Below are 17,478 nucleotides of genomic sequence, written 5' to 3'. Positions count from 1 at the left end.
GCGAGCAGACTGAGCAGAAGCGGCAGATTGAGACAAGGTAGAGCGAGTGGTCCGGCTATTATTAGGTGCAGCCTGAGTGGCCTGCTTACGTGCCTTCTTCTTTCTCTCTTCCTCTCGCTTCTGGCGACGATGGTCCACCATGGCGGGGATGGGAAGAAGGGAGCGTGAGGGGAAGAGGCGAGTTCGGATGCGACGCGATGCGACTCGAGACGCGTTCACGACGTGGCAGACCGGGACTTGCCGGGTTCGGAGTGTGGCACAGTGTGGCCCCCCGGACTGGGGCAAGATGTTCTGCAATGAAAACAAGGTCGTTTCGGGCCAAATCTTTTTGTAGCAGGTCATACCATTGCCACTGAATGGACGCGTACAATTTGTTCATCGAAATATGCACGCATTCACGTTCCCTAGCCCGAAATCTGAGCCATCTCTCATTGCTGGCACCCAGGACAACACTGTGAAAATTGAACCGTTTTCGCTCGAATCTTGCTCTCGCACCTTCGCAATTGCGTTCGGCATAGACCTGTGGTGTCCGCTTATTTTTATGTGTCCGCGTTGTGGAGTAGGGCTCGAAAAGTCGAGCAGAGAGCAGCCCCACAGGGCCCTGTTTCTGAGGGAGCAATATAGCGGTCGTTTCGTCCCGTTATTTCTGTAGGCATCTCGACCTCGTTTCGTAGTATAGGAAAATGGTCAGCTACATGTCATTATGTTGTGTTTTCGTAGAGATACAGGTCGAAAGTCCTCAGGCCCTTTGAGGTGCCCGATTTCTCGGGAAATCCCGCCGCGGAAAGGATATATGCAAACAGCAATAAGGTCATGAGCTTTTTGTAAAGAGCTCTAGGCTTAGTACAGGGACTCTTTAAAAAGAGGCAACAGCATCTGGTGGTGTATAATATGACACAGTATCAGCTTATACTCTATGTACATCACAATAAATCAAAGTAGAAACGATCTCACCTCTTCCAAACCTTCAGGAAAAAGAACAACCTGCCCAACATTAATCCACTTGTCTTTTGGGCCGGATGTCTCCGCATTACCACCTGTCTTAGCCTTTCCCAGTAATGAACGTCAAATCTTGGTATGTTTCGTCAGGAAAAAGGTCAGTGCATACCTTGCTCGTTGTGAGCTTCCCACCTGAGGAGTGTCCTACTGTTTTGCTTGAAGATGCCTTGCTGGATGACCCTGAGGCCTTTGTGCTGCCCGGCCGATAGTTGGCTAAGGCTTCGACTCGAGCTTCTTCGGCAGTCGTGTCCTCACCAAGCCGCAGAATATTAACCGCAGGCCGTAAATTATCCAGGACACGCTGAGATTCACTTGAAGGTATCGGAGCCACTGTAATCTCTGGATGAGCGCCTTCGATGTGACCGCAATCACGGCATAACTGCTTCCCGGAGGTCGGCTTCATGGGTTTTATAAAACGGCGGCATGGGCAGCGTTTACCATTCTCATCGGCAGAGCAAGTGTCGGGTGTATGAGCATGGGGGGCCATTGGAGATGTGGAAGAACGGAGGTTTGGATGAGAGAACTAGACGACGGAATTTGAGGAAATTTTACAGTGAATTTATCCGGCAAAATATTGGGGCGCCGATTATTCTTGGTTATTACGCCACTTGTTCCACTCATGATGTGGCCCAAAATTGGTGGTGCAATACACTAGGTTGAAAGGTTTGATTCATTGTCGCTATCTATAAGTATCCTCTCCATCAAATCCAGTCCCTGCACCCAAGCAAGTGCTCTGGGCCACCATATTTCCACCGGTAGAATCACTTTCAGCTTCTTTTTCCCACCAACACCGAACGTAATTGTCTCAGACAAAGGATAGAAGGCATCCTCCCACTCCTCGGGCTTCAGCCCATAACCGTCTAGAACTACCTGTCGCTCCTGCACTTTCTGTAATGCCACAAAGAATACAGCAGAGGTTGAAGGAGAGAATAGGCACGACCTGGGAGGGACAGGAATGGCGTCATGACGGATACTCTCCTCGAGATCCTCCGCGATCAGTTCCTCTGCGTTCTCATGAGGTTCGTTGTCAGTGTCGCCTTTATCTGAGCTAAGACCTCCCTCGTCATCTGGGTGTCCTGCACCGGTCAGCCCAGGACGGCAGCGGCGGGGCAAGCCTTCTACGCCATAGTACTGGTTCGGTACACTCGGATGAACTCCTGGTTGATCTTTGTCAATGCCGTGCTCATGAAGGTGTTATGGACACTTTTTCTTCTTTGTTACTTCGTGTATCTTTTCCTTTTCTTTTCCTTTACCGCGTTCCTAGTAAGGCGACACACACCCGGACTTCGGCTCGATCCTTTCTTACTAAAATCCCTTTAAAAACCTTTCTACAAACATATCTCTTTCTCTTATGGACACGTATACTTACCTCGGACACATACGATAGTTGGCTGGACACGTAGGAGGACTGCGGACACGTTACTTCTGTCTAACACAGACTATCTTGGCGTGGCTTGACTCTGGCTCGGCGGAGCAGACAAACTCTTAGGCTGATGTGGCGGACCTAGATGACGTGGCGATTCACACGGACTTGTATTAGTATAAATATCGGACCTTTGTAGTCGAGATTCTCCAACCTGTTCACTTGTATCGTACCTACAGTGTTTCAGTTGAATTCACCAGAATTCTCGATATCGTCTTGTGCGACCTCAAGACGATACCCCTCGAATCTCGACTACTGAAGAGCTTTACCATTAGAACCTCGAATCCACATCAGCTCTAGCAGGACGCCTGCCTCAGAAGAGGACGCCTCATCTGAACGAACTCGATCCTAGACCGGACGCCGCGTCTAGACGAACTGAGCCAGAACCCCGGATCCGGAACCTCCAAAGCCCCTCGCTGATCGCCCAAGCCGACGGCGCCGAACGACTCGATCGTTCCCCGCTTCACAAAACCAACGCCGCCCTTAAGCCTAGCTTAAGCCCGGTCGTAACAGAAGGCTTTCAAAGCGGATATCCTAAGATTGCGGGTGAAGGATACTCATCAGCCTGCACGTGAACGTTAAATATACAAGGGACGGTCAGAGCTGAACTCACCAAAGGTGACCTATTTTGTGTAACCGGTCCTGAAATCGGATGATGGTTCCATGCGTCCACAAAGGCGGTACAGTCCTGATTGATAATATCGAGAAATAATACTTGAAGAAGCCATAGGTGGGTAGGGTTTAGGCGATCAAGGCCATGGTGTGTATGAAGACGAACGAAAAATGTGCGCCATCGCCGTGCAAACTGAGAGCCGACTTCTACCCAGGTGTGTTTTATTCTTGTATTCTTCTCTGAGCTATACAAATTAGACAAATCAATTCAAGTTCTGCAAGGAAAATCAAACGGACAATGCACGAGCCCCACATGAATGACACTTGATTAGCACCACGATGCATGATCATCCAGATTGCTACCCTCAGATTCTCTCCACCACGATCCCCACGAGCACGACCAGGGCAGCCAAACTCCTGGACGGCTTTGAGAAAGAGTTGGAGAACAGTGGAGGCCTGGTTGTCGGTATGAACTCTCATGCCTGTTATCTAGACATCACATAGTAACCATTAATCAATTTCGGGCGCGATCCATGCAACATTGGCAGGCGGGCCTGAGCAAGAAATCACGTACTGTATGGTCATGTCCGTCAATAATCCCATGGATCACAAAACCCCAAAGGATCAGTTTATGGTGGCCATCAAGATGCCAGAGGTAGTTCGATCTTGGTACTGAGTACCACCGGTCGTCAATGGCCTCGTGGTTCTACAGGGCCTGTGCAAGGCCATCCACACAACGAAGGCTCAGTCGTATACGCTCACGCTGGACTCGCACTCCCAGACCTCGCAGAAATCCTAGTATGTATCAAATTCCAGACCCGGGTTTAATGGTGCGGTATGCGATGAGGATGGTGTCGAGTTCGTCGTCAGACATGTCGCTGAACTTTCTCTCCACGTAGGCTCCATGGATTTTAGCGTAATGTCGCAGCGTGTGGCGGTGGACGCCTATGATCCTGGAAAGCTTGGTGAGTGAGATCGCCCTCTTCTTGCTTAGAGCATCACGGAGCCATTCTAGCGATATGTTCTTTCTTGGGCGACCACGCCGACCGGTGTGTTCTACAATTACCACATTGCTAGGTCGCCGTACAGGTCCTGATTCACTAAATAACTCGAACAAAGGTCAGTCAAAGAGGACCTCCGAGGGGCTCCAAATCTCTAGCACATATGAATGCAGAGAAAATATAACCCAGAGACTGATAATCAAGGGGTACTCACACATGATCGACCTCATGGGCATTTCGCTCAATGTGTAACACCATGCTCGCCAGTAACTCAGCTATGCTCTTAACCCAGTCTCTGTCCATGCCCTCACGTTCTAGCGCATCTAGTAGAGGAAATGTGCAAGCCAAGATTCTGTCGGCATTGATGCGCAGGCGATGAGCATCTTGCTCGCCTTCCTGAACTACGAGAAGAGCGCAACAGTATGCACGGTCAATGAGGTTATGAGCGCGCTGCACATTTGCAGACCAATTCCGTCCATTGTCTTCTGATGGGTCAGGAAGAGCAGGAATATGAGAAGGAAAGGCCATGGTGGTATTGCAATCTGGGGATGTGAGCTGAACGTTCAACACGGGGCCACCAGGCGTCTGCCGGAGGTCTTGAAAATCTGACCGTATCTGGTCGTCGCCCCTTCAGTCAAGACTCTTTCCTTCTTCAACCATGGGCCCCACAGATCCCCCTCCATTTCCCAACCGTCATGAACGTTACTACTTCAATGATGGCTCCTTGGTACTTCAGGTATGCCCGCTGCTCTCTCAGCTTTTGTTTCATCTTTCTGACCTTATTTATTCCCGTTGCCTTCAGTGCGAGGGCGTCTTATACAACGTCCACCCATGCCTTCTCTCAGCTTGCTCTGCGTTGTTTCAGGATATGCTCTCTCTACCTCAGAGTGGACGCAACCAGCAACCAGGTGAGCTGGAACCTACGGCGGGGTCTTCAAACACGCACCCTGTTGCCATTACCTCCATGAAGGCCGACTTTGACAATCTCTTGCTGTACATATATGACAGGTCCGTCATTGTCTGCTGTCTGGTTTTCTCCGGCATTGGCTAAATATTGACCGGCAGCTACCTTCAAAAGAACCCATCTCTCGAGTACTTGCTCAGTATACTCAAGATGTCCCACTTCTATATCATCGAAGATGGACTGCAGTATGCATTCAACGCACTCGAAAAACACACAGGCCTCACGGCGCAGCTTCGTATGCATCTCGCTCTCCAGTACAACCACCATCAATGGATTGAGCCCGTGTTTCGTGGTTTAATCACCCGACCTGCCAACAAGTTTACACTCGACGACGTAGCTCAGATAGGCACCGAGGCATATTTTGTTGTTACTCATACCCAGGCGAGGCTGGATCATCTGATCCGATCCATGGCCTGTTGGCCACCAACAGTACTTCATGGACTCAGTTGTGAAGACCAGGAAGCTTGTGATGAGATGTGGGAGAACACCTGGTGGGGTGGATTCACGAAGCAGCTGTTCCATCCCGACCGCCCAGCCAACCTGTTTGACGCCCTCGAGACCTTGCATGACATATATATTCCTGGTTTCAATGCCGTGTGCAAGATGAAGACGCTGGACAAGCTGATGGAGAATAGCCCGTTAGAACGTGTGGAAGTCATTATACGGGCTGGTATCCGGGCGCTTGGGGGGTTTAGGAAATCCGGGGAATGAGAAGGTTCAGAAGCTTCCTTAGAGGGAAGGGTGTAGGACAGAGTTTAGTTGTTGACATATATGTGCCACACTTCGCTGTTACTATACGATCAATGTCAAAATATTGGATACAAGTTCAATGAGAGCCGACACATTTTGATTGTGAAGGGAGACATACGCCTTGCCCGTAACTGTCCAGGGAGGACTCAGTATTGATCGCCGTGAAAGGACGTCCCATTACACCTCCGCTCCCAACATTCTTCGTCAGACTCTTCCACATATCTCTCAAACCACCCGTTCCTAGCTTCGACATCTGTCTTTGCTTCTTCTTGACCCCATGATGCACAGGGGGTACCTTCGGCCTCAAGCTATAGTCATCCGGCTCTTATTTCGGATCGTCTACACATGTTATTCTAGTTTCGCTAGTGGTGTCCTCGAATTCTCTGAACAAGCCATCACAGCGATGATATCAGAACAAAGGATTATATCTGTTGGACAGGTGATTACACCGCTAACTATGAAAGACACACCTCTTACGAATGCAGGCGCAAACACTTGTGTCATCTGCATAATGAGGTTACACTCCCTCGCCACACTAACAGCCGTAAGCGCATTATCACCCGTAATCATCCTACATGGAAGATGCACTTGTCAGAGTGCTGCAATGGCGGCCACTGTACCTGGCTTAAGCTGTCTTCGGTCAGCGTCCCGGTCTTGTCGAAGCAGCAGACGTTGATCTTTCCCGCGACGTTAATGCGACAGGGGGTGATACGCTCGTGGCGAGACGGTCGACGTGGAAGTGTGCTTCTCTACACAGGAACTGAATGAGGGAGTTACGGAGAGTTTGTTATCTTTGGCTACCGGAACTGGGTCTATGTTGCATCACAGTTTGACTCAGACTTGTTTGACAGTGGGGTCACAGCTAGACGCACCTCAATCCTCTACAGACTGGCTCAGCAACGAACCTGTAATATCCTGACCGGTACTGGAGCTGGATGGGGGTAAATCGGACGGTTTGTGTCCATTTGACACTGGAACTGGGACTATGATATGTCACGATCAATACAGGTTTGTACGATGATGAAGGTCACAGATAGACGAACCTTGATCCGCTACGGGCTCGCTCAACGACGAACTTCCTATGGCCTCAACCGTCCTTGCATGAGCAGGGCTATTTTCGCCTGAACAGGCCTTTCCTGAGCTGTGCTCGCCACATTGGTATTCGCTTGAACAGGACTTTCCTCGGTCATCATCTCCACAACCATTCTTGCCTGAGCTGGACTCTCCTGAACCGTCCCTTCCACAGCCTTCATCACCTGAACCGGACTCGCCACGGCCGTCCTCACGTCAACCGCCCTCCGATCAATCGTACTCGACTCTACCATGCTGGCAGTCTCTGCCACCGGAGTGTCCTCATCCTCGTCTTCATCCCCATCCTCGTCAACGCAAGTCTCGAAGCCCGAGTCTGACGAAATATCCTCCACACCACCGTGTTCTTCATCTTCCTCCGAGTCACCTTCCTCGCATATCTCGAGTTCCGGATCCTGCCACTGGTTCCCCTCGTTCGCTATTATCCCATTCGGCACGCTCCCAGACTGAACGTTCGACTCCGAGGTATCCGAACCGTCTCCGTCGTTAGATGTACGCTCTTCCTCTTGAATGATGATTGTGGGGCCTTCGATTGCGAGGATGGGAGAGATGCCGTTCGGAACGTTGGGAGAGGCGCTGCCAGTGTTCGTGGTGGCGAGAGACTGAATACCATCCGGTATAATATGACGTTGTGTCGCAGGGACTACTGCAATGGTCATGCTCCCAGGAACATCCACCTCCATCGTCAGACATATCTTCTTCCTCTTCATCACCAGACGTCTGCCCCTCATCTTCATCTTCATCGACAATTGTAGTATCCTCATTGGAAGGAACACTACCCGCAATAGCGAGGAGCGAATGCCCTCCATCCAGCATAATTCGCTGTCGTGACCGAACGAGCAGGTATCCTTGACCGAAGGGTGTGACCACTCCACGAGCCTGAATACTGGCGGCGGAATAGGATTCCCAGGCACCAGGGAAGGAAACAATGTTCTTGGCGCCGAGACCGGAGGGCGCGAATATGATGGCTTGACCCGTCTGGAGGCCTACGGCCTAAAAACAGCCACGAAGGATAAAAATGAACACCGCGCTTTGATGAACCCATGAGTGGTGGTGATGCAGAAAAGACCAACCTTTAAAACCAGCTCGTCCTGCCTCTCCTGCGCCACGCTCACATGCGCAGACAAGTGTCTTAACCACTTCGGGGACAAGAACCGATGTGCGATAATGAATGAGCTGAGCTCAAGGAACTTGGAGGAGACGACGGTCGGTTCTTGTGTGGAGATGAGGACGCGGGTGTTCAGGTGCCGTTGTTGGCGGATCGTGGTGAGGAGGGAGTTGGTGAGGCGGGTGGAGGCGCCGGTGTCGGATAGGTACTGGAGGGAGGGTGTAAGTAATGGTGGGACGTGAGAGTGAGATAAAGGCTGTAGGGCGGAAGGATTTTGTTGGTTTGTTCAGCTTACTTTGTGGGCTTCGTCGAGCACTAGCAAAATATACACCCATCAGCATTTGAAATAAATACATGACAGTGGACATGGTATACTGTACCTATCAACTTTCCGGTATTGACTTTCGCCTTAAGGAACAGACCAAGAATAATATCAAAGAAGCCACACGCCGACAAAGGATCCATAAACAGCGACGAAAGACTATACACCGAAAGCACATCGTAATCAGCCATTCCTTCCTTCCAAAATCATACACATTGACAAGATCGTACTCGGGGAACAGCTCACTCGATAATCGTCAGCCCCCCGACTTAGAATGCGTCTAGACGCTATTCTCGTCCGACCCGCCCTTGAGACAAGAATCTAACAGCACCAGATGAAGGTTCAACATCGCCTTCTGCGTCCCTGCGAAATTCTGCTGTGCGAGCATCGCTCAGAATGCGGTATAGTCGAAACCGTCGGTCATGTCGCGGAGGATGGTCATGATGAGCTCCATGTAGAGCAGCATTTCTGTGGTGTGAGTGAACAAGGAGTTAGCGTAAAGAAGAGAGGGAGGAAGAGGTGTGATATTTAATCTTGAACGAGGGAAATGGGAGGCAGGGCCAGAATAGAACAAGAAAGAAATGAAAAGGGACGAAACAAAATAGAGAGGAGCGTACCGGGGTGAAAGACCCTGAGAACGCCAACTACGGAAGTGTTGTCCTAGTTCTCCATACAGGATATGTGGGCGGCGAATACGATTGTCGGCGGAGAAGGAGCCATAGATCTTAATGACGCTGCGGTTGATAGTGAGCGCGGACTGGAGGGAGGGACTAGAGGGACAAGATGAACGTACAGGGAGCACCGTCAGTCTGCGGGTACGATATCGCCTTCGCAGCGTGGCTAAGATTGTGTTCCTTAGAGAAACTGACACCCGAGTTGGTGAGGAACAGGAGAACGAACCGGCAAGATCTCATCAATCAGGAGCATGATCCTATTTGGAAAGAGCGATGACACTAGACGATGGATGAGCTCAGTCGTGTTCCTAAACCATTGTTCTGAGCTCGTGTCTGTCGAGCGAGGTCAGCGAGGATTTGATGAGGAAACAAAGAAAGTTAGATAGCTGGTAAGGGCGTACCGAGGATCAAACTATTGTTCCGGATGGTGGAGGGGTCAACACTGCGTACATCCATATCCTGGACATGCACATCTCAAGGAGCAGCGAACCACAAGTGTAGTTTAACCTAGATGCCAACAGGGTCCCCCTGTACCTTTAGAAGGCTAAATGGCACCCACTCTAGCGTCCCGCTCCGAGTGATAGATAACACAAGTGAACACGGCACCAAGAGAAGACATGCGGATTAGGAGTAAGCAGACCAAACATGTCGAATAGGAAGCCAAGAATCACAGGAATATGTGCCGACATGAGTAACTCGCGAACGACATTGAGAGGAACCGATATGCGGGAGAAAGAGAGGAAGAGCAGGGAGGAAGAGTAAGAGTATTATATACTATTTGGATCCTTATTGTTCCAACTTGAAACCAGACAAAAGAACAAGGGAGTGGCCGTCTCAAACCTGACACAAGGACCACCGGCGTTGTCTGGAAACCATGCTAATAGAACAGCAGCAATCAAGATCGAGAGGCCCTAGAAATCAAATGGATCACGACCTAAGCAAGCCTTTCTGGGCCTTCAGAGCTTCAGCGCGCACAACACTCATAATTGATGAACAGAACAATTCAACGAAAGTGCGGACTTCGAAATGTGTCCCCGGAACTGTGGGGGAGATATCGGCCCCACAGTTCCGGGGACATGCTCGCTTGGCCCCATTCCGTGATTGGATCTGAGATCGGAATGTTAGCTCCGTATCGCATCTGGTCTGGGCCACATATGCGTGGTACTTGAAGAGATGCTGCAACAAATTCAAAACCAGTAGAAGCTCCATTTTTTCGGTGTGGCACTCATGTTTAAGCCTTTAGCTACCTTTGGAGCACTCCCACTTATTTTCATACATGAATTTAAGCAACGGTAGATGATCATAGCAAGTTCCTGGCTGTTGTGGCACTCCGTCGCAACGTGTTTCCCACGCCGATGTTGACTTTGGACGTGTTCGCATCTCTGTTCGTGTCACTGTTCGCATCTATTCACTCCGTTCCAAGGACGTCGTGCACCGCACGATCTTTGTGAATGGGTACACATATGAGGTATGCATCTCAATACTATTCATTCGTTCACGCTTTCAGGACCAGAGCAATCAAGGAAAGGTGTCTCGCTCTGTGCTCAGCACGACAACATCGCCGTCTGAATTTGCTCTGATGCTTGAAGCGGTGTGAAGCTTTGCATACAATCCCTAACATATAGTTTTCTTTATATGCCAGAGAACCCGCCTCGGGACGCCAGTACAAACTTCACAAAGGTCCATGCGTAGCTTGGGCCAACATGTGCTAGGGAACTCTGCTAATGTTGTGGCTGGCAAGCATCTCAACGCAGTCGCCACAATTTTAGCCAGTTAAGCTTATCTTCGGTCTAGAGGCTTGTCGAACTCTCATTTTTTCCGTCTTCACACATCTCTTTGAAGGATGCTCGCTACATGTTGCTGACAATATTCATCTCTTGTTTGTTCACTCACATGCTCATCTATTTGTGCGGCACTACACTCAAATACAACGATCCACACCGTCAACCAACACCCACATCACCGACCACAAACCTTCCTCTCTACATCAAGAAGGGCACAATGCTGTCCAAGACCCAGGCCCACCAACAACTCCCCGTAATCCACCTCGGTGTAGCCCACCCTGAGTCCTTCCCACTTGTCAAGGACTTCCTCTATACCAACAACACCTCCGAAATTGTCGTCCCCTCTGCCAGTTCTTCGTCCAACGTCACCTCGAGCACAGTCAATGCCAACACGGAATCCGCAACGACCCGGGAGTGAAAGCGTGACATGTCCAATCGCTGAGCACCTCCAACCCTCCGTCATCCTCCAGCACCTCACTCACGTGTACTCGCTCCCCATTGCACCCAATACCGCCTCACCCTCCAAATCCTCAACTTCCAACCCTAATCTCATATCACCTACTTCCACTTCCGACGCTACCACCATCACTCTCAACCCCACCCCCTACACGACCTCGACCTCCGCCACACCCACAATCACCCAATCTGCCTACGCCACCAAATGGCCAAAATACACGCACCCGCCAAAATACACGCACCGGCCAATAATGTGGCACGTGCTCTCGTGGACTTAGAAGGATCGGGACAGGAAGTTTATGGAGAGGAAGTTTGGGCATGGAATGGAGGCACATCCGAATGTGTACTTTATAGCGAAGATTGTTGAGATGGAAGAGAAGGAGGGCGCAGAGGCCGCTGGTGGTGCTGGTGGTGTTGGTGGTGTTGGTGGAGCGGTGGTGGGAGTGGGAGAAGGATGAGTGGGAGAAGGCGTTGGAGGGGAGAGTGCCGGCTGCGACGGATTGGGGAGGGTTTGTTGCGTTGGAGGATCGATTGAAGGTCGAGGTGTACGCGAACGGGAGCAAAAATGCGAGGGTGAATAGAAGACGGAGCAGGGGTAGGAACAGGCCGTCGCAGGACGTATTAAACATGCAGACGAAGCTGCTCGACGTGATCCGCAAGTCGGTCGTCGAGGCCGCCACAAACCCCCTCGTCCTCAAACTCTCACTCAAACTCACATCTCCCTTCCTCTCTGTCCTCGCAACCAGCCCCTCCTCCTCCACCCCTCTCATCAAGCCCAACCCGACCAACCGCCCAAACCACCAACCTCACAACACCCACCCACGCCCAACACCTCGTCTCCAAAGTCCGAGACTCGCTCTCGCTCTCGAACCCGAGGAGAAGGAGAATGCGAAGGAGAAGCAAGAGAAAGAAAGGGCAGAGCTGGAGTAGGAACTGAGGTTGAACGCACTGGCGAAGAGGGCGCCGTTGGATATGATCGCGAAGGTGAGGAAGGAGTCGTTGTCGGAGCATTTGAGGGGGGGTGATGCCGACTTTGAATTGGGTGGGTGGGTGGATAGGTGGTGATGCCGGTTTTGTTGATCGGGTCGGAGGTTGAGTCTGTGTTGGTGGAGTTGTGTGGGGCGCATCTGGATGGGTGGTGGGTTGTCGCAGAGGGAGTCGTGTATGCTGCAAGCAATTAGAAGTGCTAGGCGTCGAAACCTGTATAACCTGGTTGAATTCATAAATCATAACTCTACTTTTGCCTTCATGCACAAGGACCTGACCATGTGGTGAAATACAAGTTGTTGTAAGTAGATATGCTGTTCCATAAAACAAGCAGGTCAGAGTGAGCCAGGTCGTCTCGCACCCACATGTTTGGTCAATCCAATTTCTCGCATGCTTCTCAAACTAGACCTACACGAAACAAAAAGCTGTGAACGATCACGAGCATGGATAAGAAATATTGACAGTTCCTGGCATTTGGTCCTATAGTGTGCACTGGCATCTGCCCTATATTGTGCGTGCCGCGTATAGTGTGGTCGAAATTAATTTTTGTACGACGCTATGGCGGTCGGATTGTACAAAAAAAGAATCGGGCACACTATAAGTCGCACATGCACACTATACATTCTGCACACTATAGGGAGGTCTTACCGCAATATCACCTCAAGTCTGTACCAAGGGCATGCACACATATCATTTAGCAACTGAGCCCTTAGCGCAGTTCTGTTGACAAGGGCATAAACATTATCAATAAAGAGGTAAACATTTTCTTGAAAGCGTCAACTCTTTTTTTGGGACTAAGAAGACTCAAGGGGCAAGATCATGATGTGAAGGTATGAAAGGCGAGCACAAGCAAAGAAGAGAACAGTGAGTCAGGAAAACATGAAGGGTGATGTTGGAAATAACATCTTTTATGTATGTAGCTTATGTGAATAAGAACATACGGACTGAATGCGAAGAACGCAAACAATGTTTTGGTTCGAGAAGGTAAAAAAATGTGGCGTTGAGAAAAGAAGGGGAGTACGAAGATGAAACCTTCACTTTTGGTTGTCTATCCACTCGTTCGAAGAGGGGAGGCCTTGGCGCGAACGTCAATGACTCTACCTCTCCTTTTTCCAAGGGTTTTTGTCGGGTTTTCCGGGATCACGGAAACCGAACTTGGGTTTCTTCTCGTCTCCCGGACGTGAACTGGTGGGACGGCTACCCAAGGTCGAAGGGGTAGATAGAGGTGAACCAGATATGACTGTCCCATATGATGGGCCCGTATTGCGACGGAACCACGGTGACACACTGGGCTGCTGCCTTGGAGAGTAGTGGTGTGGGGCTTGGGTCATCGAACCACCAGGAAGATATAGGACATTTGTTGATGGCATAGGCGCCTGCGCATTACTGACGGCAGCTGCCGCCGAGCTCGATGACGATGATGACGGGAAACCAGTGGGGGGTATGGAGGATGAGGCGGGTGGTTGGCTGGTGGTGACGGGCATAGATGATAGATTACTGACGGCAGCTGCAGCCGAGCTCGATGACGATGACGATGGGACACCAGTGGGGAGAATGGAGGATGAAGCAGGTTGTTGGCTGATGGTGACGGGAATAGACGATAGGTTTACATGAACAGAAGTGGGAACACCCGACGAAGGCCCTGTCAAATGAGACGTCGAGACTGAGGCCGATGACGAGGACGATGTGTATGCAGTGTTGGCAGGGGCAGGGAATGTGGAGGGCATGGCTGTGGCGGGCAGGTTGGGTGGCGTGGTGGAAGGATCGGCTTCGAGAATCTCTACGTCGTCATCGTCAATCTTGTTATCCTCTGTCAAAAGAGACATGCTTCAGCTGACAGGAAGGAACGATATTATCAGGTTCGAAACATACCGACGACAGCCCGATTACCTGTGAGGTTCAAGGGGAACTCTTCTTCGGTATCCGTTTCCTGTGAGAGGTCCATAATCTCTGCAAATTGTAGCCTCTTCAGCATCACAAGAATATTGCCTGAATAGCACAAAGACGTACCACGCGAAGAGACCTTTGTCGACTCCGATGGCGATTCATCCCCGGTCTCATCTCCCATCTCGCTACTGCTGGTGTCCTCCGACTCCGAATCCACGACTCTCGCTTTCCCCTTGCCCTTAACATCCTTCCGTACCTTCGCCCTTGCCTTAGCATTTGTCTTCCCCTTCCGTTTCCGCTTCCCCAAGCTCTTCGCACCCCCCAACCCGCTAGCTACCCCTCCAGAGGATGTCGCTGTTTTCTTCTCGAAAAGGCCTGTAACACGATCGTAGACTTCGAGGGTCTTCGAGTCCCAGGAGTCTTCGTCTGTGATGCTCCGCCAGGTATGGTCAGGGATTGTTTTGCGTAGGACTGAGAGCGATTGTGTCAACGATACGGAGCCTGTGGCGCGACAGTCAAACCAAAGCGGAACTTACCGAAGTAGAGCGTCTGATCTTTCCAACCCCGCCCATCTGGTGTCTTCGCCATCCTCAGATCCTCTCCAGTCACCAATTCCTTCTTCAACACCATAACCTTCCCTCGCGAGCCCTCATTTCTCGCCATCAATGCCCACAAGATATCACCACTCTCAACAGCGTCACTCATCTCCCTCTCGATGAACCCAAACACGTCCGGAAACAACCGCCTCATGAAGTTGTTGTCGATGTGGTCCGTACTCCAGGAGGATTTGAAGCGAAGTGCGTCTGCTTCCGTATTCTTGAGGTCTCGCAGTAATCCAGCCTTCCGAAGTGATAGGCATGCATTGGGAGATGGATATTTGCATTCATATGCTTCATCATCATCACCCTCGACGTGCTAGAGAAATCGTCAGCACTCTTCAGCTTGAATCTCGGTAAGCTCGATATTAAAAAAGCAATGCTCACCTCCTCTAAGCCGTCAGGAAATAGAACTACAGTCCCAATCTTGATCCAAGGCTCGTCATTACTGGACTTGTTTTGCTGTAGGAGAATCAAGTGGCGGTGGCCCAAAAATTTAGTGTCACACCGGAGACTCTTCGATAAGACAATCAGTCACCTTTCCCTTTAACTTTCCCTCAGAAGTACGCTTCCCCGACCCTGACACCTTACTCGAAGAGCCCGAAGCGGCGGCATTGTTTCCTTTTGTAGGGCGAAACCTCGAGAGCGCTTCTGCCTTTGCGTCCTCCGGGGACACCGCATCCCCAAGGCGTAATACATTCACAGCAGGGCGCAGATTTTTGAGAATATTCTGGGTCAACTGGTTACCGCTAGAAGTCAACTCGTTTTCTAGAGGATGAGCACCCTCGATATGGAGACAGTCGAGACATAGTTCAGGCCCAGAGTCTGGTGGAGTTAACGGCTTTTTGAATCGTCGACAAGGGCATGGCTGTCCGTTCGTCTTCGTATCAGCACAGGTGTGCGGAGCGGCCATGGTGATGGGAAGAGAATCGCGGATCAAGGACGGGATGAGGGGAGTCGAGCCAAAGGCCAGGAGAAGATAAAATTTCTTTCGTTCTTTTTGTTTTGACTTATTTGTTTGAATTTGGGCTGCTCGAGCGAGTGGATGCTGTGAGGTCGCTTGTTCAATTCAGGCTCTAGCCATATTTCGAGACATGGTTGAAGTAATTTACTATTAATATATTTATTCACCATCTTCATCTACAAGCATGGTCTGCATCAAATCTAATCCCTGAACCCAAGCCAGTGCCCGTGGCCACCAGATCTCTTCTGGAAGAATCACCTTCAGTTTCTTCTTCCCACCAACTCCAAATGTGATCGTCTCCGATAGTGGGTAGTATCTTTCTGCCCACTCCTCGGGCATGATCCCGTAACCCTCTGGTATTACTTCGCGAGCATGAATCTCATCCAGTGCAGCAAGGAATATAGCGTAAGAAGTGGGCGAAAATGGACATGAGCTTGGAGGGACAGGAATAGCGTCGTGTCGGATGTGCTCTTCAAGGTCATCGGCAAGAGTGTCGTCAATGCTGCCCAGTAAATCGTCTTGAACGTCAGTCTCGTTGTCGGTATCATCGGCCTCATCATCAGGATGACCTGCACCAGTCTCTCCGTGAGGACGGCGTCGAGGAAGGCCTTCCACGCCATAATACTCGTTCAAGACTGTCGGATTAACCCCGGGTTGATCTTCTTCTATGCCGTGCTCGTGGAAGCTGAGGAAACGGATATCCTAATTTTGTAGGATGGTGAGTTTGTCGAAGATGAATGCTGCAGAAAAACAGTTTCATACGGACCAATGGAGAAGCATTGCGTGTGACAGGACCAGAGATAGGTTGGTGGTTCCAGGCATCGACGAAGTCAGCACAGTCCTTATTCAGTGGCTCAAGGAAAAGGGTATGAAGAAGCCATAGATGGGCAGCGTTGAGACGATCAAGCCCGTGCAGCTTTTCGAGGCGCACAAAGAATGCGCGCCAACGTCGAGCGAACTGGGATCCAACCTCCACCCAGGTGCGTTCTATGCGTGTATTTTTCTCCGAGCTTGTAAACTTGGGCTCAGTCATTTGCACATATGATTGATAAAGAACAAACTCACGATCCCCACATAAAAGACGCCCGATTTGCCCCCCGATGCATGATCATACAAACTGCGACCTTGATATTCTCCCCACCACGGTCTCCGCGAGTCCGCGATGGAAAGCCATGACCATGGGTTGCTTCGATGAACAATTGAAGAACGGTGTCCGCCGTGTTGTCGGTGTGGACTCGCATACCCGTTATCTGACCCAAGGTACGTAAATGTGAAAAGTAATGCCAGGAGTGCTAGCAAGATACGACTTGAAGCCCGAACGCACCGTATGGTCATGGCCATCAACAATCCCATGAATAACAAACCCCACCCAATACCGTCTCGCCCTCCAAATCCTCCACTCCCAACCCCAACTCCATCCCGTCCTCCTCCACTGCCAACGTCACCACCACCACCCTCACCCCCATCACCACTCCCACCTCGACCTCCGCCACGCCCACGATCACCTGACTAGCCTACACCTACGCCACGAAACCACCTCGATACGCGCACTGGGAGATAACAAGGCAGGCGCCGTCAAGGACGAAGAAGGATCAGAAGCGGGAGTCTGATGGAGAGGGCGTTTGGGCGTGGAATGGGGTTGCATACGAATGCGTATTCTGCAGCGAAGGCTGGTGAGGGGAAGGAGAGGCAAGGTGCGGAGGGTGCGGAGGGTGCTGCTGGTGGGACGGGAGTGGAAGTGGGGGTGGGAGGAGGAGCGGGTGTAAAAGGAACGGGCGGGTGTGGGAGAAGGCGCAGAAGGGGAGGGATTGCCGAACGGGAACAAGAAAGGGAATAAGAATGTGAATGGGAAGAGTGAATGG

The 17,478-nt window shown here is 50.8% G+C and overlaps 7 protein-coding genes across 7 annotated transcripts; 3 read left to right on the top strand and 4 right to left on the bottom strand.

Annotated features, from left to right (window-relative positions):
* Positions 1-1,650: 1,650 nt before the first annotated feature.
* Positions 1,651-2,186, bottom strand: STEHIDRAFT_161518 (uncharacterized protein; the record flags this gene model as incomplete). The annotated part of the gene is made up of 2 exons (XM_007309046.1): positions 1,651-2,066; positions 2,132-2,186. 2 exons carry the CDS (start codon positions 2,184-2,186, stop codon positions 1,651-1,653), a joined length of 471 nt encoding a protein of 156 aa, XP_007309108.1.
* Positions 2,187-3,373: 1,187 nt separating this feature from the next.
* On the top strand, positions 3,374-4,007 carry STEHIDRAFT_161517 (uncharacterized protein; the record flags this gene model as incomplete). The annotated part of the gene is made up of 4 exons (XM_007309045.1): positions 3,374-3,500; positions 3,583-3,689; positions 3,747-3,832; positions 3,950-4,007. The coding sequence occupies 4 exons, from the start codon at positions 3,374-3,376 to the stop codon at positions 4,005-4,007; spliced, it is 378 nt and encodes a 125-aa protein (XP_007309107.1).
* Positions 4,008-4,693: 686 nt separating this feature from the next.
* On the top strand, positions 4,694-5,710 carry STEHIDRAFT_161516 (uncharacterized protein; the record flags this gene model as incomplete). Its single annotated transcript, XM_007309044.1, has 3 exons — positions 4,694-4,771; positions 4,838-5,043; positions 5,101-5,710. The coding sequence occupies 3 exons, from the start codon at positions 4,694-4,696 to the stop codon at positions 5,708-5,710; spliced, it is 894 nt and encodes a 297-aa protein (XP_007309106.1).
* A 1,118-nt stretch (positions 5,711-6,828) lies between these two features.
* On the bottom strand, positions 6,829-8,459 carry STEHIDRAFT_161515 (uncharacterized protein; the record flags this gene model as incomplete). The annotated part of the gene is made up of 5 exons (XM_007309043.1): positions 6,829-7,481; positions 7,516-7,831; positions 7,912-8,154; positions 8,242-8,261; positions 8,327-8,459. The coding sequence occupies 5 exons, from the start codon at positions 8,457-8,459 to the stop codon at positions 6,829-6,831; spliced, it is 1,365 nt and encodes a 454-aa protein (XP_007309105.1).
* Positions 8,460-10,835: 2,376 nt separating this feature from the next.
* Positions 10,836-12,112, top strand: STEHIDRAFT_161514 (uncharacterized protein; the record flags this gene model as incomplete). Its single annotated transcript, XM_007309042.1, has 3 exons — positions 10,836-11,105; positions 11,197-11,442; positions 11,537-12,112. The coding sequence occupies 3 exons, from the start codon at positions 10,836-10,838 to the stop codon at positions 12,110-12,112; spliced, it is 1,092 nt and encodes a 363-aa protein (XP_007309104.1).
* A 1,154-nt stretch (positions 12,113-13,266) lies between these two features.
* STEHIDRAFT_114792 (uncharacterized protein) lies at positions 13,267-15,565 on the bottom strand (the record flags this gene model as incomplete). Its single annotated transcript, XM_007309041.1, has 6 exons — positions 13,267-13,979; positions 14,042-14,158; positions 14,180-14,557; positions 14,593-14,971; positions 15,040-15,114; positions 15,191-15,565. 6 exons carry the CDS (start codon positions 15,563-15,565, stop codon positions 13,267-13,269), a joined length of 2,037 nt encoding a protein of 678 aa, XP_007309103.1.
* Positions 15,566-15,775: 210 nt separating this feature from the next.
* Positions 15,776-16,649, bottom strand: STEHIDRAFT_114791 (uncharacterized protein; the record flags this gene model as incomplete). The annotated part of the gene is made up of 2 exons (XM_007309040.1): positions 15,776-16,318; positions 16,383-16,649. 2 exons carry the CDS (start codon positions 16,647-16,649, stop codon positions 15,776-15,778), a joined length of 810 nt encoding a protein of 269 aa, XP_007309102.1.
* Between the last annotated feature and the right edge of the window lie 829 nt (positions 16,650-17,478).

The sequence above is a fragment of the Stereum hirsutum genome (genome assembly GCF_000264905.1).
Source record: "Stereum hirsutum FP-91666 SS1 unplaced genomic scaffold STEHIscaffold_16, whole genome shotgun sequence".
Taxonomy (NCBI): Eukaryota; Fungi; Basidiomycota; class Agaricomycetes; order Russulales; family Stereaceae; genus Stereum; species Stereum hirsutum.
The sequence above is the reverse complement of the archived record's forward strand: the minus strand, read 5'-3'. Positions and strand labels throughout refer to the sequence as shown.